Source organism: Pteronotus mesoamericanus, unplaced genomic scaffold (genome assembly GCF_021234165.1).
Source record: "Pteronotus mesoamericanus isolate MK-2021 breed Mesoamerican mustached bat unplaced genomic scaffold, CSHL_Meso_final scaffold_167, whole genome shotgun sequence".
Taxonomy (NCBI): Eukaryota; Metazoa; Chordata; class Mammalia; order Chiroptera; family Mormoopidae; genus Pteronotus; species Pteronotus mesoamericanus.
Genome location: NW_026555308.1, coordinates 440875 through 467766, shown reverse-complemented (window position 1 = coordinate 467766; position 26892 = coordinate 440875). Strand labels below are relative to the sequence as shown.

General features: G+C 49.6%; 2 protein-coding genes across 2 annotated transcripts in view; both read left to right on the top strand.

Annotated features, from left to right (window-relative positions):
- The first annotated feature begins 12780 nt into the window (after positions 1-12780).
- LOC129083358 (mastin-like) lies at positions 12781-15025 on the top strand. Its single transcript, XM_054589185.1, has 5 exons — positions 12781-12841; positions 13039-13207; positions 13434-13705; positions 14604-14749; positions 14861-15025. Exons 1-5 carry the CDS (start codon positions 12781-12783, stop codon positions 15023-15025), a joined length of 813 nt encoding a protein of 270 aa, XP_054445160.1.
- Positions 15026-20072: 5047 nt separating this feature from the next.
- LOC129083357 (mastin-like) overlaps positions 20073-26892 on the top strand; it is a 33318-nt gene continuing 26498 nt past the window's right edge. The window contains exons 1-3 of the mRNA XM_054589184.1: positions 20073-20137; positions 20295-20468; positions 20667-20941. Of these exons, the coding sequence (XP_054445159.1) occupies positions 20073-20137; positions 20295-20468; positions 20667-20941 (514 nt within the window). The remainder of the gene's footprint in view (positions 20138-20294; positions 20469-20666; positions 20942-26892) is intronic.

Below are 26892 nucleotides of genomic sequence, written 5' to 3'. Positions count from 1 at the left end.
CCCACACGCTCCCCGGAGGACGGGGGTGGGCCAAGGCAGGGTAGCAGGTGGAACAGGTGCCCTAATACCTGGCCGCTGTGCAGGTAGGGGCGGGGCTGGCCTGCCAGGACTCCTGGGGACACGACTGACAGGTAACTGTTAAACTCGAGCTTCTTAGACAAGCTTTAGCAACTACAGGAACTACTTACATTTGTGTGTGTGTGTGTGTGTGTGTGTGTGTGTGTGTGTGTGTGTGTGTTGCCTGCTCACTTGGTGTAGGCATTTTTGGAGAGTAAAATGCCCACAGCATTTTGGAGACAAAAGTAACAGGTTAAGAAACCTGTTCCTACTGCGTCCTCTTGTTAATCTTGTTTAGGTTTTAGTCTCCTACACTAGACTATTCACACTCCAGGAGAGTGTGAATAGTACTCTGTTTGTTCACTGCATATTCCTAGTGCCTAGAACAGTGCATGGTGTATGGTGGTTGTTCAGTAAGTATTTATGGAACAAATGAATGGATGAACCAACGATCACTAGTTAACTGAAAATATCTGCACTTACTTGGCTAAGTCAAACAGACTAGAAACTTGGTATCGATTATAAAACTAAGTTTCACTTTTGCACCCATGGTCCTTGCTAACACCTGAAGTAGTGAACTATGCTTCTGGTCACATCCACACAAGTTGGCCTCTAGCATTCCAGTATTCCTTCCACCCTGAGGGCCAGGGACTGGGGGCGTAGTCATTAGGGCACACCTTCCACCCTGGGGGCAGTGGTGGGGAGGTGGGGCAGCCTGCTGGGCTGCCCGGAAGAGGGGAAAGGAGCCCTGTGGACAGACAAAAGGACCATTGGCTGAGAAGAGGGGTCTTTTCCTATCTCAGCCCTGCCTGCCTTAAGACCCACAGAAAAAGATCAAGAGTCCTCGGGCTGGGTTTTAGCGGCTGGGATTTCTATAACCAAGTGGTGCTAAATCTGCCCAGATCTTCCCACCTTCCTTTGCGGCGCCCCCTAGTGGAACGCTGCTATAACGCTCCCTGGGTCAGGAGGTCTTGCTCTGGCCTCCCCTTGCATATGTAAGTAGTTTCTGTACTTGCTAAAGCTTGTCTAAGAAGCTTGAGTTTAATAGTCACCTGTCAATCATGTCTCCAGGAGTCCTGGCAGGCCAGCCCTGCCCCTACCTGCAGAGCAGCCAGGTATTAGGGCACAGGTTCCACCAGCTACCCTAGATGCCCCGTTGGTGCTGCCGCTGGCTCTGCCCCAGGTGTCTGCTCTCATCCGCCTTAAGTAGGGGATTCTAGTTCAGGGGATCCCTCCTCTCACTCAACATAATGCCTTTGGGTCTAACTCTGTCACTGAGCAAACTTCCAATTTGTTGCTTCCTTTTTGCTAGGGTGCCCCCTCTTTTGATGATCCATGGTCTTGTTTTTCATGTGAGAATCTTCTCTGAGTTATTTTCCCAGGGGTGCAAGTGTTGGGACCAGTGTACTCAACTTCACTAAGTGTGGCTAAGTGACTTTTCGGACTGGATGATTGCATTTGTACTCACCCCACCTTGAATGGGGGCCCCCAAAGGTCTGTCCGTGTCCTCAACTCCAGACCCAGCGGGTATTACATTGTGTGGCACCTGATGTGATTAGGGATCTTGAGAGGAGGCTCTTCTCCTGGATTATGGGGGTGGGGGATCTTAAAAGCAACCATGTGTGTTTTTATGAGAGACCCACAGAGGGGACACAGAGGCAACGTGAACGTGGAGGCAGAGAATGCAGTGATGTGGCCATCGCTCCAGTACAGAAAGAGAGAGAAAAGAAATACATTTCTGTTGTTTCTATCTGCCAAGTTTGGCAGTTTGTTGGGGCAGTCCCAGGAAATGAACAAATTTACTTACCTTCAGAACACAGGAGTTCCCATTTCTTTATGTTCTCCTAACCGTCGCTATCCTGTGTTTTAAAATTTCCCTTGCTGACAGTTATCTTTGGAATTCTTCACCCGTATTCACCAACATCATGCTTGCTTTATTTCAGTAACTGCTACCACTGAGCCACCCGGCCAGGGCCCTGGTGGACATGACTTTGAAGGCACGCGCTCTCAGCCCTCTGTGTCTGCGAAAGGGAACCAGGAGTCTCCACGGACCTATTTCCTGGCAAGTGGAAACTGCACCCAGCAGCCTTTGCTGAAACCACCTTTCTGCTGCAGTCGGTTATAGTTGTGTCTGTGGCTGGTACCCAGGGTGCGCCCGACCCAGGAGTCAGCAGGATGTGTGGCCAGGGGCCTGACCTAGGCATGACAAAGGGTCCCACATGGGTTGGATGTGGGATGGACAAAGGTCCAGCAAGAGACCTGGTACTACCCCCCCCGCTTCCTGCTGATTCAGCCTGGCCCCCTGAGCGATACATAACATCTAACCCATACATTCCTGCGTGTCTACGGCTGTGACATGCAGCTTCCTGCGGGCTGGGACCCTGGCTGCGTGGTCAGTGGAGGTCGTGTGCCAGATCCTCCTCTCTCTCCTGGTCTTCCCACAACAGCAGCAAATCATCATAGCCCATGGATATGTCCCTGAACCTTGTGAGGTGTTGTCATGGATACCAGGCCATCCTCACCTTCCTTTCCTTTGCCCCGCAGACCTGCTCGCCAGCGATGTCCTGCCTCTCAGCCATGCGACGGAGTCCACTTCTCTCTCACATGGACACCGTGGGCGAGCTGGCGAGGGCCACTCCTCCCACTCTCTCCCTGTGGCGGCTCTTCCCCGTTATCAGACGTGGGCACGGGTGTCTCCCAGGGATGCCACACTCCTGGCTGCTCCCTCTGGGGGCGTTTCTGCCTTCACGCGGGCTCTGCTCCGTGGGCCACACTCTACCTCGCCACCCGGTCACCTCCTCACCTGCCGCCTCCCTCAGCTCCCTCTTTGTCAGGCGCCCATCTCAGGCCTTTTCTTTCCTAATGAATGAAAAAAAATTAAAATAGATTTTATTTTTTAGAGCATGTTTAGGTTCATAGAGAAGTGTGTACGGAGTCCAGCTCCCATGTGTACAGTTCCCCTTCTGTGAACAATTTTCATTAGTTCACAGAACTAATTAGTTGTTTGTTTGCTTTAGTTGATGAACCGATATGGATGCAGTTTTATTAGCTAAACCCCACAGCTTGCATCAGGATGACTCCTTGTGCATTCTGTGGGCTCTGACAAATGTACAATGACAGGTATCCACTGTCACATTATACCTTCCTCTTGGAGTCCCACCAGGCTCACTCCCACCTGACCCTCGCAGCCCCCAGGAACGCTTTTCTCATGGAAAGTTCCAACCTGACAATCACAGAGGAGCCCCTTGTTTAAAAGGTCACACTCAGACTTCGTGGAGGTGCGGCCCCTCTCCAAGAAGTGGCCAAACGGACGCCCTGCATAGCCCTCCAGATGTGCACAGCCAGCTCTCAGAACACACTCTCTTCCCCCCGCTCTCTTCTTAACCTAGTGACAAATAACTTCAACCTGCAACTGGACTTTCATTTTTTTTCTCAAGTGAAAAAACACCTGGTGAGAGAAGCATATTAAAGCCACACTGAGATCCCATTACCCAGATGGCAGATTGGCACAAATTGAAGAGCCCAAGGATGCCAAGTTCAGGTGAGGCAGGCTGGGGGAGAGCTCACGCAATGCTGACGGGAGTCCGGTTGGGAAGGCCACCCGGGGAACGAGCCTTCACCAGGCAGACCCCCCGCACGGTCTACTGCTGGGTGGAAAAGCCCCCACCTGGGTCCCCCCCAGGCGACAGGCACTGTCACGCCTGAGGCAATGTTGGCCGTTCTCGGTCAGTCTTGGTGGCCTGTGCAGGGCCCACGGGCATCAGCGTTGGGAGATGTGTAGGAATGCTGACTGCAGAACAACAGGACGGCATGGCAACAGCAGCGCCCAGCATCAGGGTGGCTCTCACCAGCCCCAAATGAATCCAAGGACATATGCCAGGAAGGAGCACGCGCTGCCTGAGTCCAAAACCAGCCTCACAGTTTGGGGCTGTGTGCAACTGGTAAAAGCTTAAAGAAAAGCAGCAAAAGTCAGGACTGGGGGTCTCCAATCAGATGCCCTGAAGGGAAGTCTTTGTGGGTCCGTGCGCGCCTTGGGTGTCCCGTGTGGTCCCGCCTGCCCCCTCTCAGCCTCCAGGCCTGGGGGTCCATGTGAGATGTGAGTCATGTTGTGTAGGCAGAGGAGATCCCTGGGGGCTCCGGACCCCAGCAGGGGTAGTGATGTCACCTGACAGGATCTCACTCCACATTTCTAGATTTTAGCTGAGAAGCAAACCTCACCCAATGCATTCCATTATCCTCTTACTTCTTCAGATTTGTCCATTCCCAAAGTACGTTATCTGTTTATTCTTCTCCGAGTAGGACATCACCTCCTTGGGGACAGTGCTTCCAAAATACAGGCCACGTCCGGCAGCTGCGACTCTGATCACAGCCAGCTGAGGAATGTGACCCGCACCATCCTCCAGCCCAAGTTCAGCAATCGCGTTTCTGGGGCGGCGGGCACAGAGCCCCCTGCTGGACGATGTCGGTCTGTCCTGCCTCCAGTGCTTGCCAGGCTGGACCTGTGCTGCTCACTCAAGCTCCCGCACCCAAGGGGCGGGTATCATCCTTCAGTTTCAGACAGAAGCGCCCAGGCTGAGAGAGCTCGAGAGACGTGCTCAGGGCCCCTCAGCTCCCAGCGTCCGAGGCTGAGCCTGCCCTGAAGCCGCTCTGGTGGGGAACACCCGCGGCTGGGGCCTGAGTGGACGAGAGGTGTTGTCCCTGGAGAAGAGGCAGTTTCTCTTCTCTCTTCAACCAGACACAGAGCCTGTGTCCCGGGGAGCAGCTGGCAGCCCCAGCCTCTACCTGAACCACAAAATAGTACACTGTTTCTATTTTCCATACTTTTTTCTGTTTATGAGATGTGATACTGGCTTTCCATTTTTGACAGTAATAGAATTTTTTTTTTTTACATTTAGATTTTAGTCCTGACTGGTTTGGCTCAGTGGGTTGGGTGACGTCCCACAGGCAAAAGGTCACCAGGTTGATTCCTGATCAGGGCACACGCCTGGGTTGTGGGTTCAGTCCCTGGTTGGGCCGTTTGAGAAGCAACTGATTAATGTTTCTCTCTCACATCAGTGTTTCTCTTCCTCTCTTCCTCCCTGCCCCTCTCTGAAAATAAATAAATAAAATCTTTTAAAAAATAAAAATTCCAGGTTGTATCAAACATTTGATCAAGTTTATTATTTATTTAAAAAAATTTAAAATATTTGAATTACAGTTGACATACAATATTATATTGGTTTCAGGTCTACAACACAGTGATTAGACATTTGCATAACTTATATAACTTACCAAGTGATCACCTCCCCCATAAGTCTAGTACTCATCTGACAATATACAGTTACTACAATATTATTAGTTATATTTCCCATGCTATATGATACATTTTTATCACTATTTATAACTGGCAATTTGTACAACATTTGATCACATTTAAGGAGAAGATGTGGATCTGGGGCTGGAGGAGGGTCTGGGTGTTCTATTCTCTGCCCCCCCCCGGTGGCTGCGTCCTGCAGGACTGGTGCCCTCACTTGGGCAGTTCTCTGTTCACATCTGAGGGTACAAACTGAGCTCACACTGTGCCCAGCCCCTCCCCCACAGTCCTGGGGTTCAAGGACGAACCTGAGACAGCCCTGTTATCAAAGGACTCCCAGGACAGCTGTGGTGCTTTGGGGGAAATGGCTGGTAGGAAGCTGGGGGGAAAAAAGTGCAGTTGCCCCCAGTCTGGGCTCATGCTGAGAACTCTGAGAACACCAGGGTCTGGGCTGGGAGCGACACCCGCTGGTGGGCTATGGTATGTTGGGCACCTGGACAGTGACAGGGACTGGGAGACGCTGAGGACTTTGCAGGAGGGACTGGCACCTTCTCCCCTTCTTCCCTGGGAGCTGTTATGCAAAGAGTGCAGGTCCAAGAAAGCCTCAGGGCATTGCTTTTTGAGGACATGCTAAGGACATGCTAGTGCACATGCTGTGTGAGATCAAAACAAGTTGTTCATAATCTGGGCTCATATCTGAGAATAGTTTTTGTTTGGCATTTTCTTAACCCAGGAGCTGGCCAGGCTCCTAAGGTCTTCCAGGTGACCTTCATCGCGCTCCCACAGAGTGGGAGGGACAGAGGGAGCTTGGGAGGGGGCCCACGTTCTCACATACCACGCACTCCATCCCAACATGGGCGCCTTCCACCTCCACTGCATAGCATCTGCTGGCTACACCTTCCACATATGTCCTGGGCAGAGGAGGATGGGTGAGAGATTGTATCCATACTCTACAGCAACAATATAACCCAGCAAAAGAATAACAGACTTATATGTAACAGTATCAGAATATATAAAGCTGATTGCCAGCCCCAAGACAACTTTCCAGTGTTGAGATAGGATCATCTTGTGAGGTTGACTGGATTTGTTTTCCAAGGCAGCCCAGCAGTAGCAGAGAGGGGCATCTTCGAACACACGCAACAGTTCAAAACATTGGACCGGAGAGCTACTTTATCAGCCCCTCTTGCAAAGCTGTTAGCCTGCACTGAACTAAGGAGACTAAGACGAACATTTAATAGGCACCAATAGGGGCAAATCAACACTGGTGGGTAGTAAGTATACAGGCCGTTGCTCCATCCAATGCCGGAAGAGTGGCTTGTTTAGGCGGTCTCCCTAGCCGCCCATGCCCCATCTTTTGACTGGTGATTTCCCCCTGGCCCAGGATAGTAGCTGTGAGAGGAAGAGTATGACTCTGCCAGGAAGGTGGAAATAATGAAGGTACCTACCTCGATAAGGTTCCCAGGGCTGTGGTAGGTTGTATAAGAAGCCTTGGGCAAGAGCCTCCCGCCGTGGGGCCAGGGGAGCTCACCAGCGGGTACCAGTTTGAGGTTCCCAGGGCCAGGTTAATACACTAGCTTCAGGGTGTGTGTCCTGGGGTCCTGGCAACATCAGGTTATTCCCTAGGCCCCAGAAGGTCTTACCTTAGTATCTGTTGTTGGCACTTGCACTCTCAGTGGGGACGCCCACGTCCGCTGCAGTGTCTGGAATGCTGCAGGTCGATCTGGTCGGGGCTTTTCATTCATGGTTAGTAGTACGTTAGGGAGTCTTGTGGTCCAAGTAATATTCCATTTTATGGATGGAACCTTTTTTTTATCCATTCCTGAATTGGTAGACTGTTTCCACTTTTTGGTTGTTGGGAATCATGCTGCTGTGAACTTGTGTATTCAAGCAACTGTTAAGAGTTTTCAGAACATTTTTCAACAATCCATTATAAAGTTCTGTCAGTCACCATTCAATGTTGTGGATACCATTCAGCCCAGTCTTGCACATAATGTCATGTAAAATGAGTCCCTTGGTCACTTTCAATAGCTTGCTAAGTGCCATACAAAGCCAGTAGTTTCTGCAAGCCCTGTACGGTAGCCCGTTGACTATGTTCTTCCACACCCTCCATCCAAATGGCTCCCATGAGGGGCTGGTACACAATGGCTTGTCATTTAGGGGGCTGCCCTATGCATGAGCCATCAGTATACCAGGCGTCGCGCGGTACTGGATCTGTACCAGTTTTCAGTGGTGAAGGGCCGTTAGGCTCTTCCTTGAGTGTCTTTTTCAGCATCTCCACCTGACGCAAAGGTGACTGGCCCAACAACATCTGCAGTTCTGGCTAAGGGGATGTCACATGGATGTGTCTCTGCTGAAGGTAAACACTGTTTTGTGATAGTTCTTGTCCGTGCTACCCCAGACTTCGGAGGGTGAGACATACTGCTCAGCCAGCTCTTGATGGGACAGGTGGTCCACACCGTTACAGCAGAGCTCCCAGTTACAGCCCCTGTTGCTTGCAGGGCTTGGTAGCATAGAGCTGTTTCTCTATTAGACTGTATCCTGCTTCAGCGCCTTTCCATACCTGGGATCAAAACCCTCTTGGGGCGTAGAGCCTCCCCTGCTGTTGTCAAAGACCCCGTGACATCCAGGGAGGGCCGGACCGTGTTAGGTTGGCCAAAAAGTCTTATGTTTTTTCCATATGGTGGCTCTAGTAGTGCTTAGTTGTCTTTACCTTTATTCGAAACAATTTTGTTAGATTGTATTGTGATGGCTGTCATATTGGCGTGCCTTTAAAAAAAATACTTACCAAAAATAGTGAACTTTTGTGCAGCCATTTTAACACTGAAGATGGAAGAAGATATGCAACATTTTTGATGTATTATGCTTTATTATTTCAAGAAAGGTAAAAATGCAACTGAAATGCAAAAAAAAAAAAGAAAAGAAAAGAAAAGAAAAGGTTTGTGCAGTGTATGGAAAAGGTCCTGTGACTGATCAAAGGTGTCAAAAGTGGTTTGCAAAGTTTCTTGGTACTATTGGCATTTTGGCCAAATAATCCTTTGCTGTGGGGCTGTCTCATGCACTGGAAGATGTTTAGCAGCAGCCAAGAATGGAAGATAGCCGGCATACTCAAAATATCCAAATCAATAAAGTTATTGGCGAAAATGAAAAATGTCTTTTATTCGATGGAAAAAATGCACCATGCTTTTTGGCCAACCCAGGACATACCAAGCACCTGCACCCGTTGAACCGTTCCTTTTGCTTCCTCAAAGGCCTCTGGTGCTTCTCCTGCCAATCCCACTGTTGTCCTCTTCTTAGAAGAGCAAACAAAGGTTTCGGTATCTGGGCTAAATGAGGGAGAAGGCTCTCCGATAACCTAGTAACCCAACAAATTCTTGCAACATTTTCCTCCTAGTGGGCAAGGAAGAGACTTGAGTTTTATCAATAACAGCGTTAGATAATACTTTTGTTTTACCAGACCAGATAACACCCAAGAACTTGACAGGAGCCTTTTATCTTTTCCTGGCTATTAAGAAACCAGAAAGGCCTATTATTTTTTGTCCTTTTGTACTATTTTTAAAGACTTTTTTGAATTAATTTTCCAACTACTTTATTGAATATTTAATTTATTATATTTTTAATATCCAAGGGCACTTGGTTGTTATTCATTTGATGTATGATATTAGAAGAAAACAGTATGTAATTATGTAATCCTTGTTTCATAAATGCAGTATCTTCTCCCACGTCCCTGAAAATTTACTCAAACTTCTTCTATTTGTCTTCATTGTTGGTGGAATAGCTTTTTTTTTTTCTCATTTGTTTTTACTTTGATTTCTAACTTTGCAATTTAATGCTTCCCTGGTCATCCCCAACTGTTATCTTCATATTTAAGAACAAATCACTAGATTTTGGGGTAGTTTATGCCAAAAATTACCACCATAACGAAGTATACTTTTCTAATGACAAGAACAACTGTATTTATTAACAGTTCAAATACGACTGAGGTTCTCTCTCTTTTTTTAATGTGAAGATAAAGATTTTTGTTTTTGTCAGCATTACAGGTCATTTAATAATAAAACATTTATCCCCAATTTTCTACTCTTTGCTGTTTGCCTAATTTGTGGCTTTTTAAAAAAAAATTCCTGTTCTTCTGGTACGGTTGTCCCAGTTCCCCCCTTCGCCCTCCTCCGCCCACAGCCCGTCCTCACGGGGCCGCCCGTGCCCGTGGGTCATTCATACACGTCCTTTGAATGATCCCTTCCTCTTTTTTCCACCATTGTCCCCCTCCCATGGATGAGGTTCACAAATGCTGACTCAAATCTCTCAGCCTGGTTGGTGGCTGGACTATTTGGTTTTATTCTAAGATGATTAGGTGAAAAACCGGGCTTTCCGGATGCCATTCCTATATTTTTCTGGGACCAAAGGTTCTCCATGGATGGATCCTTCAGCCTCCTCCTGGAGGGCGGTCCTGACGCAGGCGGGAGAGGGAGGCCTGGGTCCTGGTCTCGCGCAGATTTCCCCTCCGCCCCTGTTCCCAGCCTCGTGTCTCTCCTTCCCCTCCCTCTGTTCCTCTGTGTTGGGTGATCCCAAGTGAAGCTTCTGGTTCACTTTCTTCGGAGAATAAATCTGGGCCTGTTTGCTGGGGCAGGTGGGCGGGGTGGGCAGCGGACTCTCCTTCCAGATGAGGCTCTCAAGCTGTGTGTCCAGACTGTCAACAACCTCTCCGTTTAGTCCCTGTGTCAACACTGCCTTTTCAGCCCCTGCCAAGATCTGAGGTGTCTGGGTCCCTCAGGGACAAAGTGGCCCCATCTCCATGTGTCCTCTTCACAGAGGGAGGTGGCTTCAAACCGAACACTAGAAAAGTGGGTTGTTCTCCTCCCCACCCCCAACTTCTTCATCCTCTCCATCTGATTCCCAGGGGCCCGTGGTTGATGCCGTCTCCCTCTCTCTGTCCTCTGAGTCAGTACCGTTTATTTGTCCACGGCAGCGGTGTCACTGTGGCTGGGGTTTAGGAGGAAGGGCACAGAGGCCCAGCTGTTCCACCCGCTCTGCTTTACTGGAAAGCCACCGGGTTTCCATTTACACAGCTTTATGACACCAGCTGCATAATGTGTCCCATGCTCTGCCTCGCAGTGTCCTGGGGCATCCCCACCTGTATTTTTCTCCAGACAACCTTGGGGATCACTTTTAATGTTCATTAAATCAACCTGAGCCCTGGCCACTGCTGCTCAGTTGGTTGGAGCATCGCCCCCATAAACCAAAAGGTTGCGGGTTTGATCCTTGGTCAGGTGAGGATAAAAAAAATTGTATAAAAACAGTCAAATTTGCCTGCAATTCATATTCTACTGGGATTTTTGAAGAGTTGATGTTTGATGACAGCATCTCTTTTCAGCAACACTGAATGACATTTCATTTCATGTCATTTTCCTTCTCAGGAAAGTTCCATAGTTGTCACAGTCTCTAAAACATTCCTGTGAGGGCTATTCTTCGCCACAGCCGATAGGAATGTATGGATGCTGCTGTGAATTGAGTCTTTACTGTTATGACATCTCATTAGTTATTACTGATATTAAAAAAATGAGTTTCTTCTTCCTCTCCTTGTTTGTGTTTAAAAGATTTATCTTCCATCTAGACACCTTGTGAAACTTAATCTTAAAACATTTTCAGTTGAGGCTTTTGGCTTTTCTGGGAAGAAGGTTGTATTATCTGTCAACGATAGTCATGAGATGTTTCCCCAACACCCTCAGACCTCTTGTTTCTGTTTCTGGGAGATCTGCACGTCATGGTCCAAAGCTGTCTTTGTCCTCTGGCCCGGCCCAGCTGGTTATCACCCAGCCTGGGGCTGGGGGACGGGGAGACTGGGTCCAGCGTCAGTCTGGGTTCTGGGACCCTGCGGCTTCTCGCTGACACGCCTGTGAGTTGGCTTCCTGTCATCGGGCCCTGAGAGTGAGCCCCGAACCCACATCCACTGCTGAGGGCAGGTGAAGGTTTGGGTCCTATCCAGACCAGCGGTGGGGGGATGGAGGAGGAAGCCCCGCTCCCACGACCTGAAGGGTTCGTCCCGCGGGCCTGTGGGCCTTGCTGGGTCTGGGAGCCCAGCCCCTCCTCTCCTGGATGCTCACTGCCCCCACTTTGATGGGGCCTCCGGGCCATGTTAGATCATGATTCTGTCTCCCGATGATTCTGGGTGCCCCTAGAGTAACCAAAATCTCAACAAGGAAGACAAGGACTCTGGCCCCAGGAGGGAATGATGGGGTTCTGTTCTAGAGACCTGAGCTCACCCGAGTGCTGCAAAGCATGCCTAGAAGACCTCCTTGCCTGGTTCACTGGGGACAGAACGGCGGCTCAGGAGTGTGGGGACCCCTCCTCCTCTTGTTTCTCCTCTCAAACCATTGTCTGGTCCTATCCCATGGTTGGCGGAGAATGATTCTCAGAATGTCAAAGGACGGAAAAGTCTGCGTGTGGCTGGGTGACCGGCCTCTGCCTGCAGTTGGATTCGGGGGAGAGAGCTACTCCATTCAGAAAGCAACAAGTGCGAGAGGGGAGGTGGGCTCCCAGCACGGTGGGGGATGGCTCGGGGTCCCGGGGAGTGTGCAGAAGTCTCCCCTGGGCTGTGAGGAAAGGTGATAAGAACTAGCATTACACTGGCACCTCTCTCAGTCTTTGCTGTGCATTTTGACAAAGTTTGATCAGGCATTTGATGTGCTAGGAGAGTTGAACAAGTGTGGAGGGGTGTCCTGGCGCAGCTGTAACAAATACCACGGACTGGGGCCTTTAAACAACAGAAATTTATTCTGTCACGGTGTTGGAGGCCAGAAGTCTAACATTAAGGTGTCAGCAGGGCCCCACTTCCTCCAAAGATTCCAGGGAAGGACCCTTCCTACTGCTTCCAGCTCCTGGTGTTGCTGGCAAGTGTTGGCTCCAGGTCTACCAAGGCTGTCCTTTTCCAGGATGATGTGCACCTCGAAAGAAGAAGGGGAGCATTGGGAGCAGGGGGTCTGATGCTCTCCTGTCACCCAGCTCTCAGCTCAGGTACAGAGCCCCCTATTCCATTCATGTTCTTACTCTGTTTTATTTGTTTCATCTTTTAAAAATTTTTTCCCATGCGCATACTGTCCACCTCACTATTGACATGTCTCCAGCATTCAGTTGTCTGATGGGCTCAGAGAAGACACCCAATATTTCTTGTTTGACAGTTGGCCTGTTGGTCACCGCTAGTCCCATTGAAGGAATAAGCCCTGCCTCTCCCCACGCCCCATCCCCAAAGAAGGGAGGCTTCCTCCTTGCCCAGCGTCTGGGCAGGGAGCATAAAGAGGCTCAGAGGGGTCCAGGAGCAGAATGCAGAGAGACCCGGCATGGTGAGGGTGCTGCTCAGCCCCCACTCTCCCTATTGCCCGTCCTCAGGGTCCCTGTCCCACCTCTCCTCTCACTCTGTCTCTTCTCTCTCCTTTAAGATGCTGTGGCTGCTGTTCCTGACCCTCCCCTGCTTAGGGGGCTCCATGCCTGTGACCTCAGGTGAGTCCTGACCCCCAGGCCTGCGCTGTCTCCAAACCCCTGACCCTGGTCTCTCTGAGGCCAGCCCTGGGATTCGGTGGTGACCCCCATACGAGGACGGCCGTGGGAGGGCTGAGTACGAGGACCATGCTGAGTTCCGCGCAGGGGGGCCGAGGTCCCTGAGAGCTCCTCCTCTGCTTCCCCAGATTCTGGCCCAGGCACTGAGCTGGTGGGCATCGTGGGGGGGCATGATGCCCGCGCTGGGAAGTGGCCGTGGCAGGTGAGCCTGTGGGGCGTGAACACAAAAAATAACACCGTTATCTTCTTATGTGGGGCCTCCCTCATCCACCCCCAGTGGGTGCTGACCGCTGCCCACTGCATTTCAGGGTAAGTGCCCACCATGCCAACACCCAAGGAGTGGTAGGCAATGTCAGAGGCATGTGATGTGTGTGGCGGGCAGTTCCTGGGCTGGGCGGGTGCAGGTCGCTCGCTGGGATCCAGCTTCCTGGAGTTCCCTGGCCCGCCGCAGAGCGGGGGTCCCTGGGCTCCAAGGGGCTGGCCCACTTCCTGTTCTGCTGCAACTCTTAGAAGCTTCTGGTCTGCTGTCCTCCAGGAAAAACCCAGTGCCTCAGGACTTTGTGGTCCAAGTGGGACAAGTGAGACTCTTCAATGATCACCAAGTGCAGGTGGCTATGGTCATCCGCCATCCCAAGTACAGCCTTGAAGAGAAAGGAAAAGGTGGGGCCGATGTGGCACTTCTCAAACTGAAGGCCCCTGTGACACCATCTAACCTAGTCAGGTGGATCACCCTCCCTCCAGCGTCGTTCACGGTCCCCGCAGGCACGAGATGCTGGGTGACAGGCTGGGGTAACATTGGTCCCGAAGGTAAGAACCAAGATGACAAGGTGAAAGGAGACGAGGAGCAGACTCAGTGGGGCGCAGGCCAAGCTTCACAGATGAGGCCTTAGCTGGGATCCTTCCTGGGGTCTCTCCTGGGCGTAGGAGGCAGGCAGCTCGCGAGGACTCTGTTAGGGAGTGGAGGCCAGAGGAGCAAGAGCAAGGCCAGGCCGCGGGCATTCCTCTGCTCTCATTCTGTGCCAGGCCCTGTGTGTGCCCTTACGTGGGTCCCCCATTTTCGTGGGTTCCCATTCTCCCTGCAGTCTTGAAGGTGGGATGGAAAAAGGGGGAGAGAAGTTGAGTGACTTGCTCAAGGATTCATTATTAATGGACAAAGTCAAATTTGACACTAAGTCTACTCACTCTGCATTTCTTGGGGAAAATGCTTGCTCTGTTTTTTTGTTTTTTTTTTTAAAAAAAGTATTTGTGTGTTAAAAAACAGTCTGCTCTGGCTGGTGTGGCTCAGTGGATTGAGCGCTGGCCTGTGAACTAAAACGTTGCCAGTTTGATTCCTAATCAGGGCACATGCCTGGGTTGTGGGCCAGGTCCCCAGTTGGGGGCATATGAGAGGCAATTGATTAATGTTTCTCTCTCACATCAATGTTTTTCTCCTCTTTTTCTCTCCCTTCCTCTCTCTCTAAAAATAAATAAATAAAATCTTTAACAAAAAATCTATTCCTTTCTTTCTTTTCGGAGCTTGGTGCCCAGTGTCAGTCTAGAAATTATTGGCCCATTGACCTGGAATGAGCCCGGAGAGTTGAAGTCCCAGGCAACTCCCACCAGGGTCCCCCTGGGGACACTGAGGCCCAGTGTGTGGTCCTGGAACCCATGACCCATGACTGTCTGCCCCTTCAGGACCACAGGCTCACTAGGCTTCTTCTCACAGAGACGCTGCCTCCACCCTACCACCTGCAGGAGGTGGAGGTCCCTATCGTGGCGGATGAGATCTGTAGGCAGCAGTACAGCAAGACCGATAAGCCTATCAAGGACGACATGCTGTGTGCAGGGAGCAATGGCCGGGACTCCTGCATGGTGAGCTGCTCCCTGTGCCCCGCTCCCCCAACCCCCTCGACTGTGGACTTCATCCATTGCTCCTGTTCGCAGGGACCCTGAGTATTGACCATCTGTCTCTTCTTCCCACAGGGTGACTCTGGGGGTCCCTTGGTCTGTAACTGGAGGGGCACCTGGTTCCAGGTTGGGGTAGTGAGTTGGGGGATCAGCTGCGCCCATCCCAACTTTCCTGGAGTCTATGCCCGAGTGACATCTTTCTTGTCCTGGATCCACCACTATGTCTCCTCCTCTCCATGAGCCCAGGGCAGGGACAAGGATGCTGCTCACAAGCGATGAAGACAGCCCGTCTAGGGTGTTTGTGGGACCCTCACTCTGCTCCTTCCCCAAATCCAGCTCTTCATTGCACCTAGCGACGTCCTCCATCACCCTGCTCTGAGATCCTCCTGCCCTGCAGCCTCCTCCAGTATTCTGCCTCTCCCCTGGCAGGTAAAAGGGAGAGGCGAGACTGGGTCGGTGTGGGAGGAAGTGCTCCAGGACTCCTGCCCCCTGCCCACTCTCTGTAGCTCATTAAACTGCATGAACACAGGCTCTGGACGGAGTGTACTTATTACTTGTGGGTGTGGCCGAGGCAGCTGGTGGGTGGGATGTTTCTGGTGAGAGAACCCAGGCTATGAAAGGTGGACACTGTTGGAGGGGAGGTGGATAGGCAACTGTGACTGCAGCATGGAAGAGGGCAACATGGGTGGGCTCTCTGGGTGGGGTGGAGGCCGAATTTTCTGCCTCGGCTCTGAAATCTTGGCGCGGAGGGCTGCTCCCAGAATGGTCCAGCATCGGGACTTCATCCTGCCTCATTCAATTGCAATCAGTGTGTAACTGATGTTTTGAATGACTTGGATTTAGCAGCACAAAAGCAGAAAGATTTGTTTTTCCATCATCACCACTGTTCTTTCTGACCATGTGCACCTAATCCTCGTTCTCCAGTTTGATCAGCTTCTTGGACCGAATAAAGTACAGTCCCATTTCTAGGGGTGAAAAAGTCTACCTACTCCAACGCAGAAGCTAGTCTCTCATTCAGAGCTTCTCCTGAGGAGGGAGAATCTGCAGGAGACCAGGGACAAGCCCGGTTTCCCCTTCTTCCCATCCCAAATCCTTCCGCTCATTGGTTGGAGGTGGCCAGAGAGAAATCATGAGGTAGAAGTTCATCGGTCACCGATACTATTCTCCTGGTGTTGGCGCCCCCTGCTGGAGAAGAACCACACTGCACCATCCTCCCAACACTGCAAAGCTCACCTCTTTTTTTGGCGGGGGGTGGGGGGGGTGGGGGGGGGGGGGAGTGGTGGAAGGGGGGCTTCCAGTGGACTAGAAAAGCTCCTCTGTTTCAGATCTACTCAGTTGTGAAGCTACTCCCTGCCCCGAGGCAGTGATGTGAGCCTTCTGCTGAATTGGAATTTTGGGGAAATTGTTAGTATTCTGCCGGGGTGGATTCCTGCACTGACAGGTTGGGCCAGGACCCATGAGAGCCCTTGTAGCCTGAAGTGTTGTGGGCAAAGGGGCTCCACACTCTTCAGAGACAGACTGGTCCCCAGAGTCTGATTTCTAAAATGTGGTGGCCGCCTTTGAGACATTTCAGTAACCAAGACCTCTACCCTCTGAGGCCAGGGTGAAAACAGTCCTCTCCTCTAACTGTGCCCTGGGTGCTTGGGGGAAGGTCTGGACTCTCGGGTTAGGGAGAGTCAAAGTTCCAGGGCGGGTGGGTCGGGAGCTGCTCCCGCCATGTGCCCAGGGACAGAGGCCTGGGTTTCCTGGGGGCCAGGAGTTCTCCAGGAAGCTCCCTTTCTGGGAGAATGAGGCCTGAGACTCAGCTGGAAGGCACCACTGTGCAGATTGGCCCCCCTTGGGGGTCTGCTCCGCCCAGCGAGTGAGGAGCGGGTTGACACAAGCATAGCCTGACACTGTCCCCCTTGGAATTCCATGTACATGTCAATGGGGCCATGTTGATGGGCGGCTGCCGGGTGAGCCACACATACCTAGTTCACCCTCTGCCTGCTAGGACAGTGCTGGTGTGCCGGTCTTGCTACTGGGTTCCGTGGGATTGTAAATCCCTTTGTAGCCAGTAAAAGAGCTTTCCTTCCTTGGTGAGGGGTGTAGTCAGACCTGTCGTGTTTGCAGGATTAAGAATGAGGGTCTGAGTGACTCAGGGGCCAGAGCTCCCAAGGGAGGGAGAAGGGACCTAGATGAGACCTGGTGTTGTAGGGAGGGCCAGGGGCAGACAGACCTGAGCTCGGAACGGTGTCCATGGGCATGGCCAAAAGGGCAGACCGGCAAGGCTCTCTCTCCTGAGGATGGGCACAAGGCTCTGCCCCCGGACCAGGCTGAAATCACCGCTGAAGCACCGCACTTCCTAGACTCAGCTGTAACGCGAGGCAGGGAGCCCTGAGCCCGGGTGCCTGGGCTGGAGATGGAGGCTGGGGAGGGTGTGTTGCCCCTGGTCTCTGAGATCTGTTCTGACTGGGTTCTGGGCTGGCAGAGGTGGGTGCTGGGGGTAGCTGAGCCAGCAGTGCTTTGTCACCTGACAGAGACTGCTCCAAGGCCAGGTCAGTGCCCATGAGACCTCTGGGGTGGGGGGCCCACAGATGTTGGCCTCTTCCCCTTCTCTTGTGTAGCAAGAGACACCTTCAGGGCTTGGAAGTGAGATTCTTTCTAGGTCGATGCCCTTCCCTTGAGGTAGAAAAACACCTTAGTCACTATCAGGCTCTCCCACCTGTGCTAGTGTCCTGGGGTCGCAGTAACAAAAGCCCAGAGATGAGGGTGGAGGGAAGCTTAAAGCAACACAAATTCATCCTCTCACTCTCTGGAGGCCAGAAGTCTGAAATCAAGGTGTCCTGGGGCCACACCTATTTGGAGGCTCCTGCTCCTTCCAGCTCCAGGTGATGCTGGTAATCCTTGGCTTGTGGACGAGTTTCTCCACCCTCCACTCCTCCCTGTCTCCTCTGTGTCTTTCTGCATCCTCACCACATCTTACAAGGACACCCATCCTTGGATTTAGGGCCTACCCTGCTCCAGTCTGACCTCATTTTAACAAGTTACATCTGCAATAACCCTATTTCCAAATAAGGTCAGGCTCTGAGGTTCTGGACTTCACTGATCCACACTGATCTCCCTCAATGGGGAGATTACATGTTACTTAGGCTGTTTGCGCCTGAGAGGGGGAGATCAACCCTGAAGAGGTATGGGGGCTCAGCGCATTAAATATTTAGGGGTCCCATGGTCAAGCATACAGGAGCACTCCCTTCAAAGTAACAGATCAATGGCGACATCTGAACCTCTCATGTGAAACAGCATACTCCACACCTCAGAGCGCTGCTCAGCCCGCGAAGCTGGTGACACAAAAAGCTGCCAATCCTGAGTGGTCCCAGTGCTAGAAAGGACTCTGCTGCAGGTCTAGGCTGTCATCTGCACTGCAGGGCTCAGCACACATGGTGGTGTTAAAAGTATTGGGTGGTATGCAGGCCCCAGTGGGGGAGCGGCAACGTAAAGGCCATGCAGTGTGCACTGAGAAATATCATTATTATTATTATTATTATTATTATTATTATATTATTATTTTATCCTCACCTGAGAACATTTTTTTCATTGTTTTTTAGAGAGAGAGGAAGGGAGAGAAACATCGATGCGAGAGAAGCATCAATCAGTTGCTTTCCACACGCACCCAGACCAGGGATCTTACATGTCTGGACCAGGGGTCGCACGCTCCTGTATCCAGACCAGGGATCAAACCCACAACCTTAGTATAGGCCCTGGCTGGGAATTGAACCTGTGACCTTTCTGTACTGGACAGTGCTCCAACCACCTGAGCCACGCTGGCCAGGGCCCAAGGAATATTATTGAGATGTAAGTTACAACTGGCACCTGGGCACATTGAGTTCCTTGTGTCTACAGGTCAGTGAGCAAGAAGTGCCACCATCTTGGTAGGGACAATGACACTGACCATCAGGAGGAGGCAGGGCTGCTGTGTCACAATGGAGGGCAGGGGAGTTGAGGGGCACTTCCCTTGGCACCTCCTCTACAATTGTGATGGCAGATGGACAAGCGCAGCTACCTGCCCTGAGAAGTCCATATGACCAGACAGAGCTCAGACCTCAGGGATGGGGGTCTGGGTTGTGCTACCAGGTAAATTCCAGAGCCCACAGCAAAGGGGGAAGATCTACATGGAGAGGGAGGGGGCCCTATCGGTCTCAGTGGTACCCTGGACCTCTCCTCCTGAGCTTGCCTGGGCAGAGAGGCCCTCGGAAGCCCTGCAGCAGCCGTCCTCAACGCGCGAGGCCGGGGGGTGGACAGTGCTGGGCGCGGACATGGGCCTCCGGCTCCCACTTCAGGGCAGGGCTTGATGACCAGCGTCTGGGAGGGCTGGCAGCTCCTTCCGGTTGCGTCATCCCATCAGGCCCGTCTTGGTTACGGCAGGAAGATGTAAGGGCTGGCCTTTTGCTCCAGTGAGGACCGTGGACAGCAGGTCTCCCCATGGGTTAGCCAAGGTGTTATCATCCTGCGTTAGGCTCCAGCCTCTCCCTCTGGCCTGCTTTGCTCTGTCCACCTGCCTTCCAGATGCCTCTCCCCTATTTGTACCCTACATGAAACACCCCATCTCAGTGCTGGCTTCTGGAGAGTTCACCTAGGGTGTCTCCTAGAGAGGACAGTGTGCCATGTCCCTCAGCTGGTGGCGGTGAGGGTGGCTGCGGGCCACATGCCAGTCAGGTGGCTGCAGTGAAGGCAGCGGCTGCATGCTCTATTCAAATGGCGGCGCGCTCCACACCGCTCCCCAGAGTTCAGTGGATTCAGGGGCTGGCCCGTGCCTCGAGTGGCCCAGCACCTGGGGTCTCTGCCTCCCTTGTCCTGCCTGCCCTGAGTCCAGCACTCCAGGGCTTCTTCCAGCAAACCCACATCCTCTTGACACACTCTCCTCTGCTCATGTCCTCCGGTCCAGTTATTTTGTGGCTGAGACCCACTCAGCTAGAGTGTGGCTGTTGCCCAGTAACAGCTTGGTGGCAGGCCTGGTGGGAAGCAGGGCAAGAGCCCAGCAGCAGCTCCTCGTTGCTTGCTGACTGAGGCACCGACCTGCAGTGGGCCTGCGGGAGGGGAGGCTTCACTTCCTGCCCATAGTCCAACCACGGGGCTGACCCCCGCCCCTTCCTGCGCCAGGGAATGAAGGGGCTCAGAGAGCCCCGAGAGGAATGAGAGCAGGGTTCCTTCAAGGTGCGGGTGCCCCTGCTCAGGCCCAGGCTTCTCCATCTCCCACAGGGGTCCTGGCCCCTGGTGGCCTGACCCAGGCCCTTGCCCACCCCCACAGATGCTGTGGCTGCTGTTCCTGACCCTCCTAGGCCTGGGGGGCTCCGTGCCTTTGTTCCCATGTGAGTCCTGTCTCCCTGTCCTCATCTTCTCCCTCAGGCTGCCCAGAACCCTCAGCACCAGCTCAGGGTGGGACTGGTTGGTCCACTCCTGGGAGGGGCTGCATGTGAGAGACTGGGCTGGGGTCTATGATGGTGCCCCCTTTTTGCTTCCCAGATCCCAGCTCGGGGAGGGAGCAGGGTGGCATTGTGGGGGCTCACAGTGCTCCCGCTGGACGATGGCCTTGGCAGGTCAGCCTCCGACGGTACAATGAGGAGCTTGAGCTATGGCAGCACATATGCGGGGGCTCCCTCATCCACCAGCGGTGGGTGTTGACTGCTGCCCACTGCGCTCAGTGGTGAGTCACGCAGCCTGACGCCCCCTTGGCAGCGGTGGGGATGGGGACACAGAAAGCTGTGATTGGAGGTGGGTTTGGGGCGGGGCCCTGGGTCTCAGGGAAAACCACTGTTAGTGGACAACCCAGTTCTTGCTGCTGCACTGAGACTGGTCCTGTCCCCTCGTCTCCTCTGAGAAGCTCCTGGTCCCTCTCCCCCAGGGAGGACTTGGAGGCTTATGGCTTCAGGGTCCAAGTTGGGCAGCTGAGACTCTATGACCATGACAAACTGACAAATGTGACTCAGATCATCCGCCACCCAAAGTTCAACCAGGGCCTGTCTGCCAAGGGGGGCGCGGACATTGCCCTGCTGAAACTGGAGGCCCCGGTGACCCTCTCTGAGCTCATCAACGTGGTCACCCTCCCACCTGCCTCTCTAGAGGTTCCTGAGAAGAAGATGTGCTGGGTGACCGGCTGGGGATACATCAGCCTCGGAGGTAAGGCTCAGGGAGATCTGGCAGGGTGTGTGGAGATGCAGGGCGGCCTGCTGGATGTGTGGTTGTGGCTTTGCTGAAAATGCTTTATTCTCTGCAATTTTGGGGAATCCTCCACCTTTTTATTGTGGCAAAGTATACATAACAAAAGTTTACCATTTTAACCATTGTTAAGTGCACAGTTCAGTGGTATTAAGCACATTCCCAGTGTTGTGTGACCATCACCACCATCCCTCCGCAGAGCTTTTTCATCCTCCCAAAACAGAAGCTTTGTCTCCATTAAATGATAACTCCCCATTCCCCAGGGACTGGCAACCACGAACCTACTTCCTGTTTCTATGGATTTACCTGTTCTGGACATTTCATATAACTGCAAATCATACAATGTGTGTGTGTGTCTGGCTTCTTCACTTAGCATGAGGTTTTTTCCAAGGTTCAGCCACCTTATAGCATGTGTCAGAACTTCACTCCTTTTTATGGTCAAGTAATACTCCATTGTATGGACGGACCTTTTCTAAAAATCCATTCCTGAATTGATAAGACTGTTTCTACCTTTTGGCTGTTGCTAAACATGCTACTGTGAACTTGTGTATTCAAGCAACTGTTAGAGTACCTGTTTTCAATTTTTAAAAGATCTTATTTATTTTGTACTAGTTTCAGGTGCACAGCATAGTGGTTAGATAATCATATATTAATACTTTAAAAAGTGTTCTCCCATCCCCCGATATTTCCAGTACCCACCCGGCACCACACACAGTTACTACAGTGCTATTGACTGTGTTCCTTATGCTGTACTTCACATCCCTGTGACTGCTTCGTAACTTCCAGTTTGTATCTCTTAATCCTTCCCCCTTTTTCGCTCAGCCACCCATCGCTCCCACTCTGGCAATCATCAGTCTGTTTTCTGTATTTATGAGCCTGTTTCTATTTTATTTGTTTATTTTGTTGTTTAGATTCTGCATATAAGTGAAATCATGTGGTATTTGTCTTTCTCTGACTGACTTATTTCACGTAGCATAATGGTAAGATTTCATTACTTTTATGTCCCAATAATATTCTATTGTATGTATGTGCCACCACTTTTTTATACTCATCTATTGTTGGGCACTTCAGTTGCTTCCAAATCTTGGCTATTGTAAATAACACTCAATGAACATAGGGGTGCATATATTCTTTTCAGTTAGTGTTTTGGATTTCTTCAGATATATATCCAGAAGTGGAATTGCTGGGTTATGAGGCAGATCCATTTTTAATTTTTTGAGGAACCTCCACAATCCTTTCCACACTGGCTGCACCGACCTGCGTTCCCACCAACAGTGTGTGAGGGTTCCTTTTTCTCCATAGTCTCACCAATGACTGCTGTTTGTTGATTTACTGATGACAGCCATTCTGAGAGGTGTGAGGTGATATCCCATTGGTGTTTTAATTGAGTTTCTCTAATGATTAGTGATGTTGATCATCCTTTTGTATGTCTGTTGGCCGTTTGTCCTCTTTTTTTAAAAAAATAAATTTATTGGGCTGACATTGGTTACTAAGGTTATAGAGGTTTCAAGTGTACAGTTCTGTCATACATTATATGTATATCTTACTGAACAGCAATTGGGGTCCCACTGCCCACTGCCACCCTCTAGACAAAATTCCAGAGGCAAAGGTTTGGTGATAAAGGAAAAGAGTCTTTATTCAAAAGCTTCACAATTTTGGAGTATCAGCTTGTGCAGTTAGTCACTTAAGCCTATCAATTAAGACTAAACTCTTTAACTCTTTAGTTACAGCTTTAATCAGAAACCTATCAATTAAGACTAAACTCTTTAATGCCTGAGTTCTCCTATCATTCCCCATTAGTTTTAATTATCTTATTTCTATAGGGTTAGTTTACAAATTAAAATAACATAAGATACAAAAACTATACAATATTGGAAGAATGGCAGGCTTCTGCCTCAGAGGTCATCCTCTCTAGAGCACCTGAAGAATAGCCCTGCCACCCTCTGCCAGGCCAGCCTGATCCTAGGCTGTGCATGGAGTTCCTTCCCATCCAAAATATTGTCTGTTGGGAAATGTGAGCAGCTGCAGCACGATCATCCAGGCCTCCTTGAGGAAGAAGCCAGAGAAGCCAGAGCCAGCCAGTCTGAGCACCCAAGAGCCCTCCTTTTATTTCAAACGTTCTCATCCATAATTCCATGTACTCTGGAGGCATTCTGCATCTCGGCCAATCCCATTCTAGGCTGTTTACTGTTGCCTTGGTCAACCTCCCTCTACTCCTCCCCAGTGATCTTATAAGATCGCTGTGTATCAATTTCCCCCTTTAACACTTCTGCACATTTGTATTCTTACAAAGGCAAATGAGCGAAGGTCTCATTCTTTTTAGCTACTTCCTGCTGGCCATGGGCGCAGTCCTTCCTATGCCCTGGTCCAGAGATCTCTAAGAGAAAGACGGTTTGGAGTGGAGGGAGACCTTCATACAAGGGAGAAGGATCTTGCAAAGCCCAGGTCACTTGGCTGTCCCTGGGAAGTTAGGATAGCATTGCTGGAAGAGTTGGCATGCTTGTTATACCCTGGAGGTGACAAATTTGACAGGAGAGTTAGAGACACAATCAGAATCTAACCAGTAAATGACAAAGGTAGGGACCAATTCTAAAACGTCTCTAAGAAAATGTGGCTTCCGTGGAGGAAGTTGTGCAAACCATGTCACGCCTATCCGAAGCCCTTTTGCCCACTCTACTTAACTCTGGGTGAGGGGAAATGTTCTAGGATTCCCCTCCATTTAACACCTCTGGGCCCTTTCTGTCAGAAATGTTAGAGCAGAAAAGGAAACTAGGTTTTAAAGTGAAGCCCGCAGACCACCCCATACTTCACCAGCCAAACTGCTGAGTCTCAAGAGGTGGTGATGCAGATGGGCTTCTCAAGTGAGGCCTATATTGTATAAACTACCACCCAGGTAATGACGTCATAGGCACATACCCAGTGAAAACAAAAGTGAGAGCAAACAGTTTAATTCACACAACAAATCACAAACCAGTCTCTGAGTCCACGAGACTGTCTTTTAAGAAGACATTCAGTTTCAAGGCCTTTGCTGGAATGACATCAAACAATGACAATCTCACAAATCCTTTTTGCTCATAAATTGAATACCTCTAATGATGTCACAAACCCAATTTAACTTCCAAGGAGAAACAAAACTTTGAAGACAGTTAGCTGCACTAGACCAATGTCTGTCACTGAGCATTATGATTTTCTTTCTAACACAGTTTTTCTCCTTAAGGTCACCCTCATTGTCCTCAAAGGGACTTCATTAAGTCCAATTTTAATTTTTGCCTGTTTATTTGCATAAACACAAGAGCGACAATTGATCACATAGAATCTTTAAGTTTGCTTTGCTGGAACTCACAAGAGGAAACTTTAGATTGAACTTTAGTCAGCTCTTTAGGGCACAGAAGCCAAGCCACACTACTACCACCCAGCTTTGCCTGTGGTCCCTACTTCCCTCAAGTCCTTGAGGTTCCCATCATGTCTTAAGGTTCCTTTTTGCTATCTTTCAGGAAAGGAACCTTTGTTTCTTGATGGTGGTTTCAATTTTATCACTGTTGATCAGTCTTCTTAGGTTTTTCAGTTTTTTGTGACTCAGTCTAGTAAGGTTATGTATATATCCAGGAACTTATCCATTTCTTCTAGGTTATTGAATTTGGTGGTATAATGTTTTTCATACTATCCTTGTATGATCCTTTGAATTTCTGTGATGTCTAGAATAACTTCTCTTTCATTTCTGATTTTGTTTATTTGAGTCTTTTCTCTTTTTCCCTTAGTGAACCTAGACAGAGGTTTGTCAATGTTATTTTTTCAAAGAACGAGCTCTTCGTTGCATTAATTCTTTGTATAGTCTTTTTGTTCTCTATTTCATTTAATTCTCCTCTAATTTTTATTATATCTTTTCTTTTGCTGACTTTGGGCTGCTTTGGTCCTTCTTTTTCTAGTGCTCTAAAATGTAATGTTAGGTTGTTTACTTGGCATTTTGAGAAATATTTTATTTATTTATAAAAAATTTTAAATTTATTTTCAGAGAGAAGGGAAGGGAAGGAGAAGGAGAGGGAGAGAAACATTGATGTACAAGAGATATATCGGTCGACTGCCTCTCTCACACCACCAACCAGAGACCTGGCCCACAACCCAGGCATGTACCCTGACTAGGAATCCAACAGGCAACCTTTTGGTTTGTGGGGTCATGCCCAACCAACAGAGCTACACCAGTCAGGGCTATTTATTTATTTTTAGAGAAAGAAGAGAGGAGGGAGAAAGAGAGAGATAGAAACATCAATGCCAGAGAAAAACATCAGTTGGCTTCCTCTCACACATGCCCAGACCAGGGATAAACCTGCAACCTAGGCATATGCCCTGACCAGAAATTGAACCGCTACCTTTTGCTTTGCAGAACAATACCCAACCAACTGGGCCACATTGGTCAGGGATACTTGGGATTTTTCTCATTTCCTGAGATAGGCCTGTAATGATTTAAACTTCCCTTTTATTACTGCTTTCACTGCATCCCAAAAGTTTTGATAGGTCATATTGTCATCCTCATTTGTTTCTATGTATAATTTTAAAAATATATTTTATTGATTAGGCTATTACAGTTGTCCCAATTATTCCCTTTTTGCTACCCTCCACCCAGTACCCCCCTTCCCTCCAGCAATCCCCCCATTTAGTTCATGTCCATGGGTCGGTCATATAAGATTTTTGTCTGCTCCATTTCCTATACTATTCTTAACATCCCCTTGTCTATTTTGTATCTATCAATTTGTACTTCTTAATCCCTGCACCTTTTCCCCCATTCTCCCTCTTCCCCATCCCAGCTGATAACTCTTCAAATGATCTCCATATCTATGATTCTATTCCTGTTCTGCTTATTTGCTTAGTTTTTTTAGATTCAGTTTTTGATAATTGTGAATTTACTGCCATTTTAATGTTCATATTTTTTATCTTCTTTTTCTTAAATAAGTTCCTTTAACATTTCATGTAATAATGTCTTGGTGATGATGAACTCCTTTAGCTTTACTTTGTCTGGGAAGCACTTTGTCTGCCCTTCCATTCTAAATGATAGCTTTTCTGAATAGAGTAATCTAGGCTGTGGGTCCTTGTTTTTCATTACTTTGAATACTTTGAATACTTCTTCTAGCCCCTTCTAGCTTGCAAGTTTCTTTTGAGAAATCAGCTGGCAGTCTTATGGGAACTCCTTTGTAGATAACTATCTGCTTTTCTCTTGCTGCTTTTAAGGTTTTCTCTTTATCTTTAATCTTTGGCATTTTAATTATGATGTGTCTTGGTGTGGTCCTCTTTGGGCTGTTTGGGACTCTGTGCTTCCTGGACTTTTATGTCTATTTCTTTCACCAAATTTGGGAAGTTTTCTTTCATTATTTTTTCAAATAAGTTTTCACTTTCTTGCTTTTTCTCTTCTTCTTCTGGCACCCTTATGATTTGGATTTTGGTATGTTTGAAGATATCTTAGAGGCTTCTTGGCCTATCCCAATTTTTTAAAATTCTTTTTTCTTCTTGTCGTTATGATTGCTTTTTGCTCCATTATGTTCCAAATCATTGATTTGATTCTTGGCTTCATCCTCTACATTGTTGGTTCTCTGTAAATTTTTCTTTATTTCACTTAGTGTAACCCTCATTTCTGCTTACGTTTTTTTTTATGCTGTTGAAGTACCCAGTAAGTTCCTTGAATATCCTAATAACCAGCATTTTGACCTCTGCATCTGAAGATTGCTTATCTTCATTTTGTTTAGTTCTTTTTCTGGAGTTTTGTTCTGTTTTTTCATTTGGGCCATATTTTTTTGTCTCCTCATTTTGGCAGCCTTCTTGTGTTTGAGTCTGTGTATTAGGTACAGCTGCTTTGAATCCCTGTCTTAGTAGCATGGCCTATTGTAGAAAAGTGCACCAGTAAGTTGGATGGTCTGGGGCCT

Coding starts and splice junctions, on each gene's coding strand:
- LOC129083358 (XM_054589185.1), top strand. CDS start 12,781: ATGCTGTGGCTGCTGTTCCTGACCCTCCCCTGCTTAGGGGGCTCCATG. Junction 12,842..13,038: donor CTCCATGCCTGTGACCTCAG/GTGAGTCCTGAC, acceptor ATTCTGGCCCAG/GCACTGAGCTGGTGGGCATC. Junction 13,706..14,603: donor GGGTAACATTGGTCCCGAAG/GTAAGAACCAAG, acceptor TTCTTCTCACAG/AGACGCTGCCTCCACCCTAC.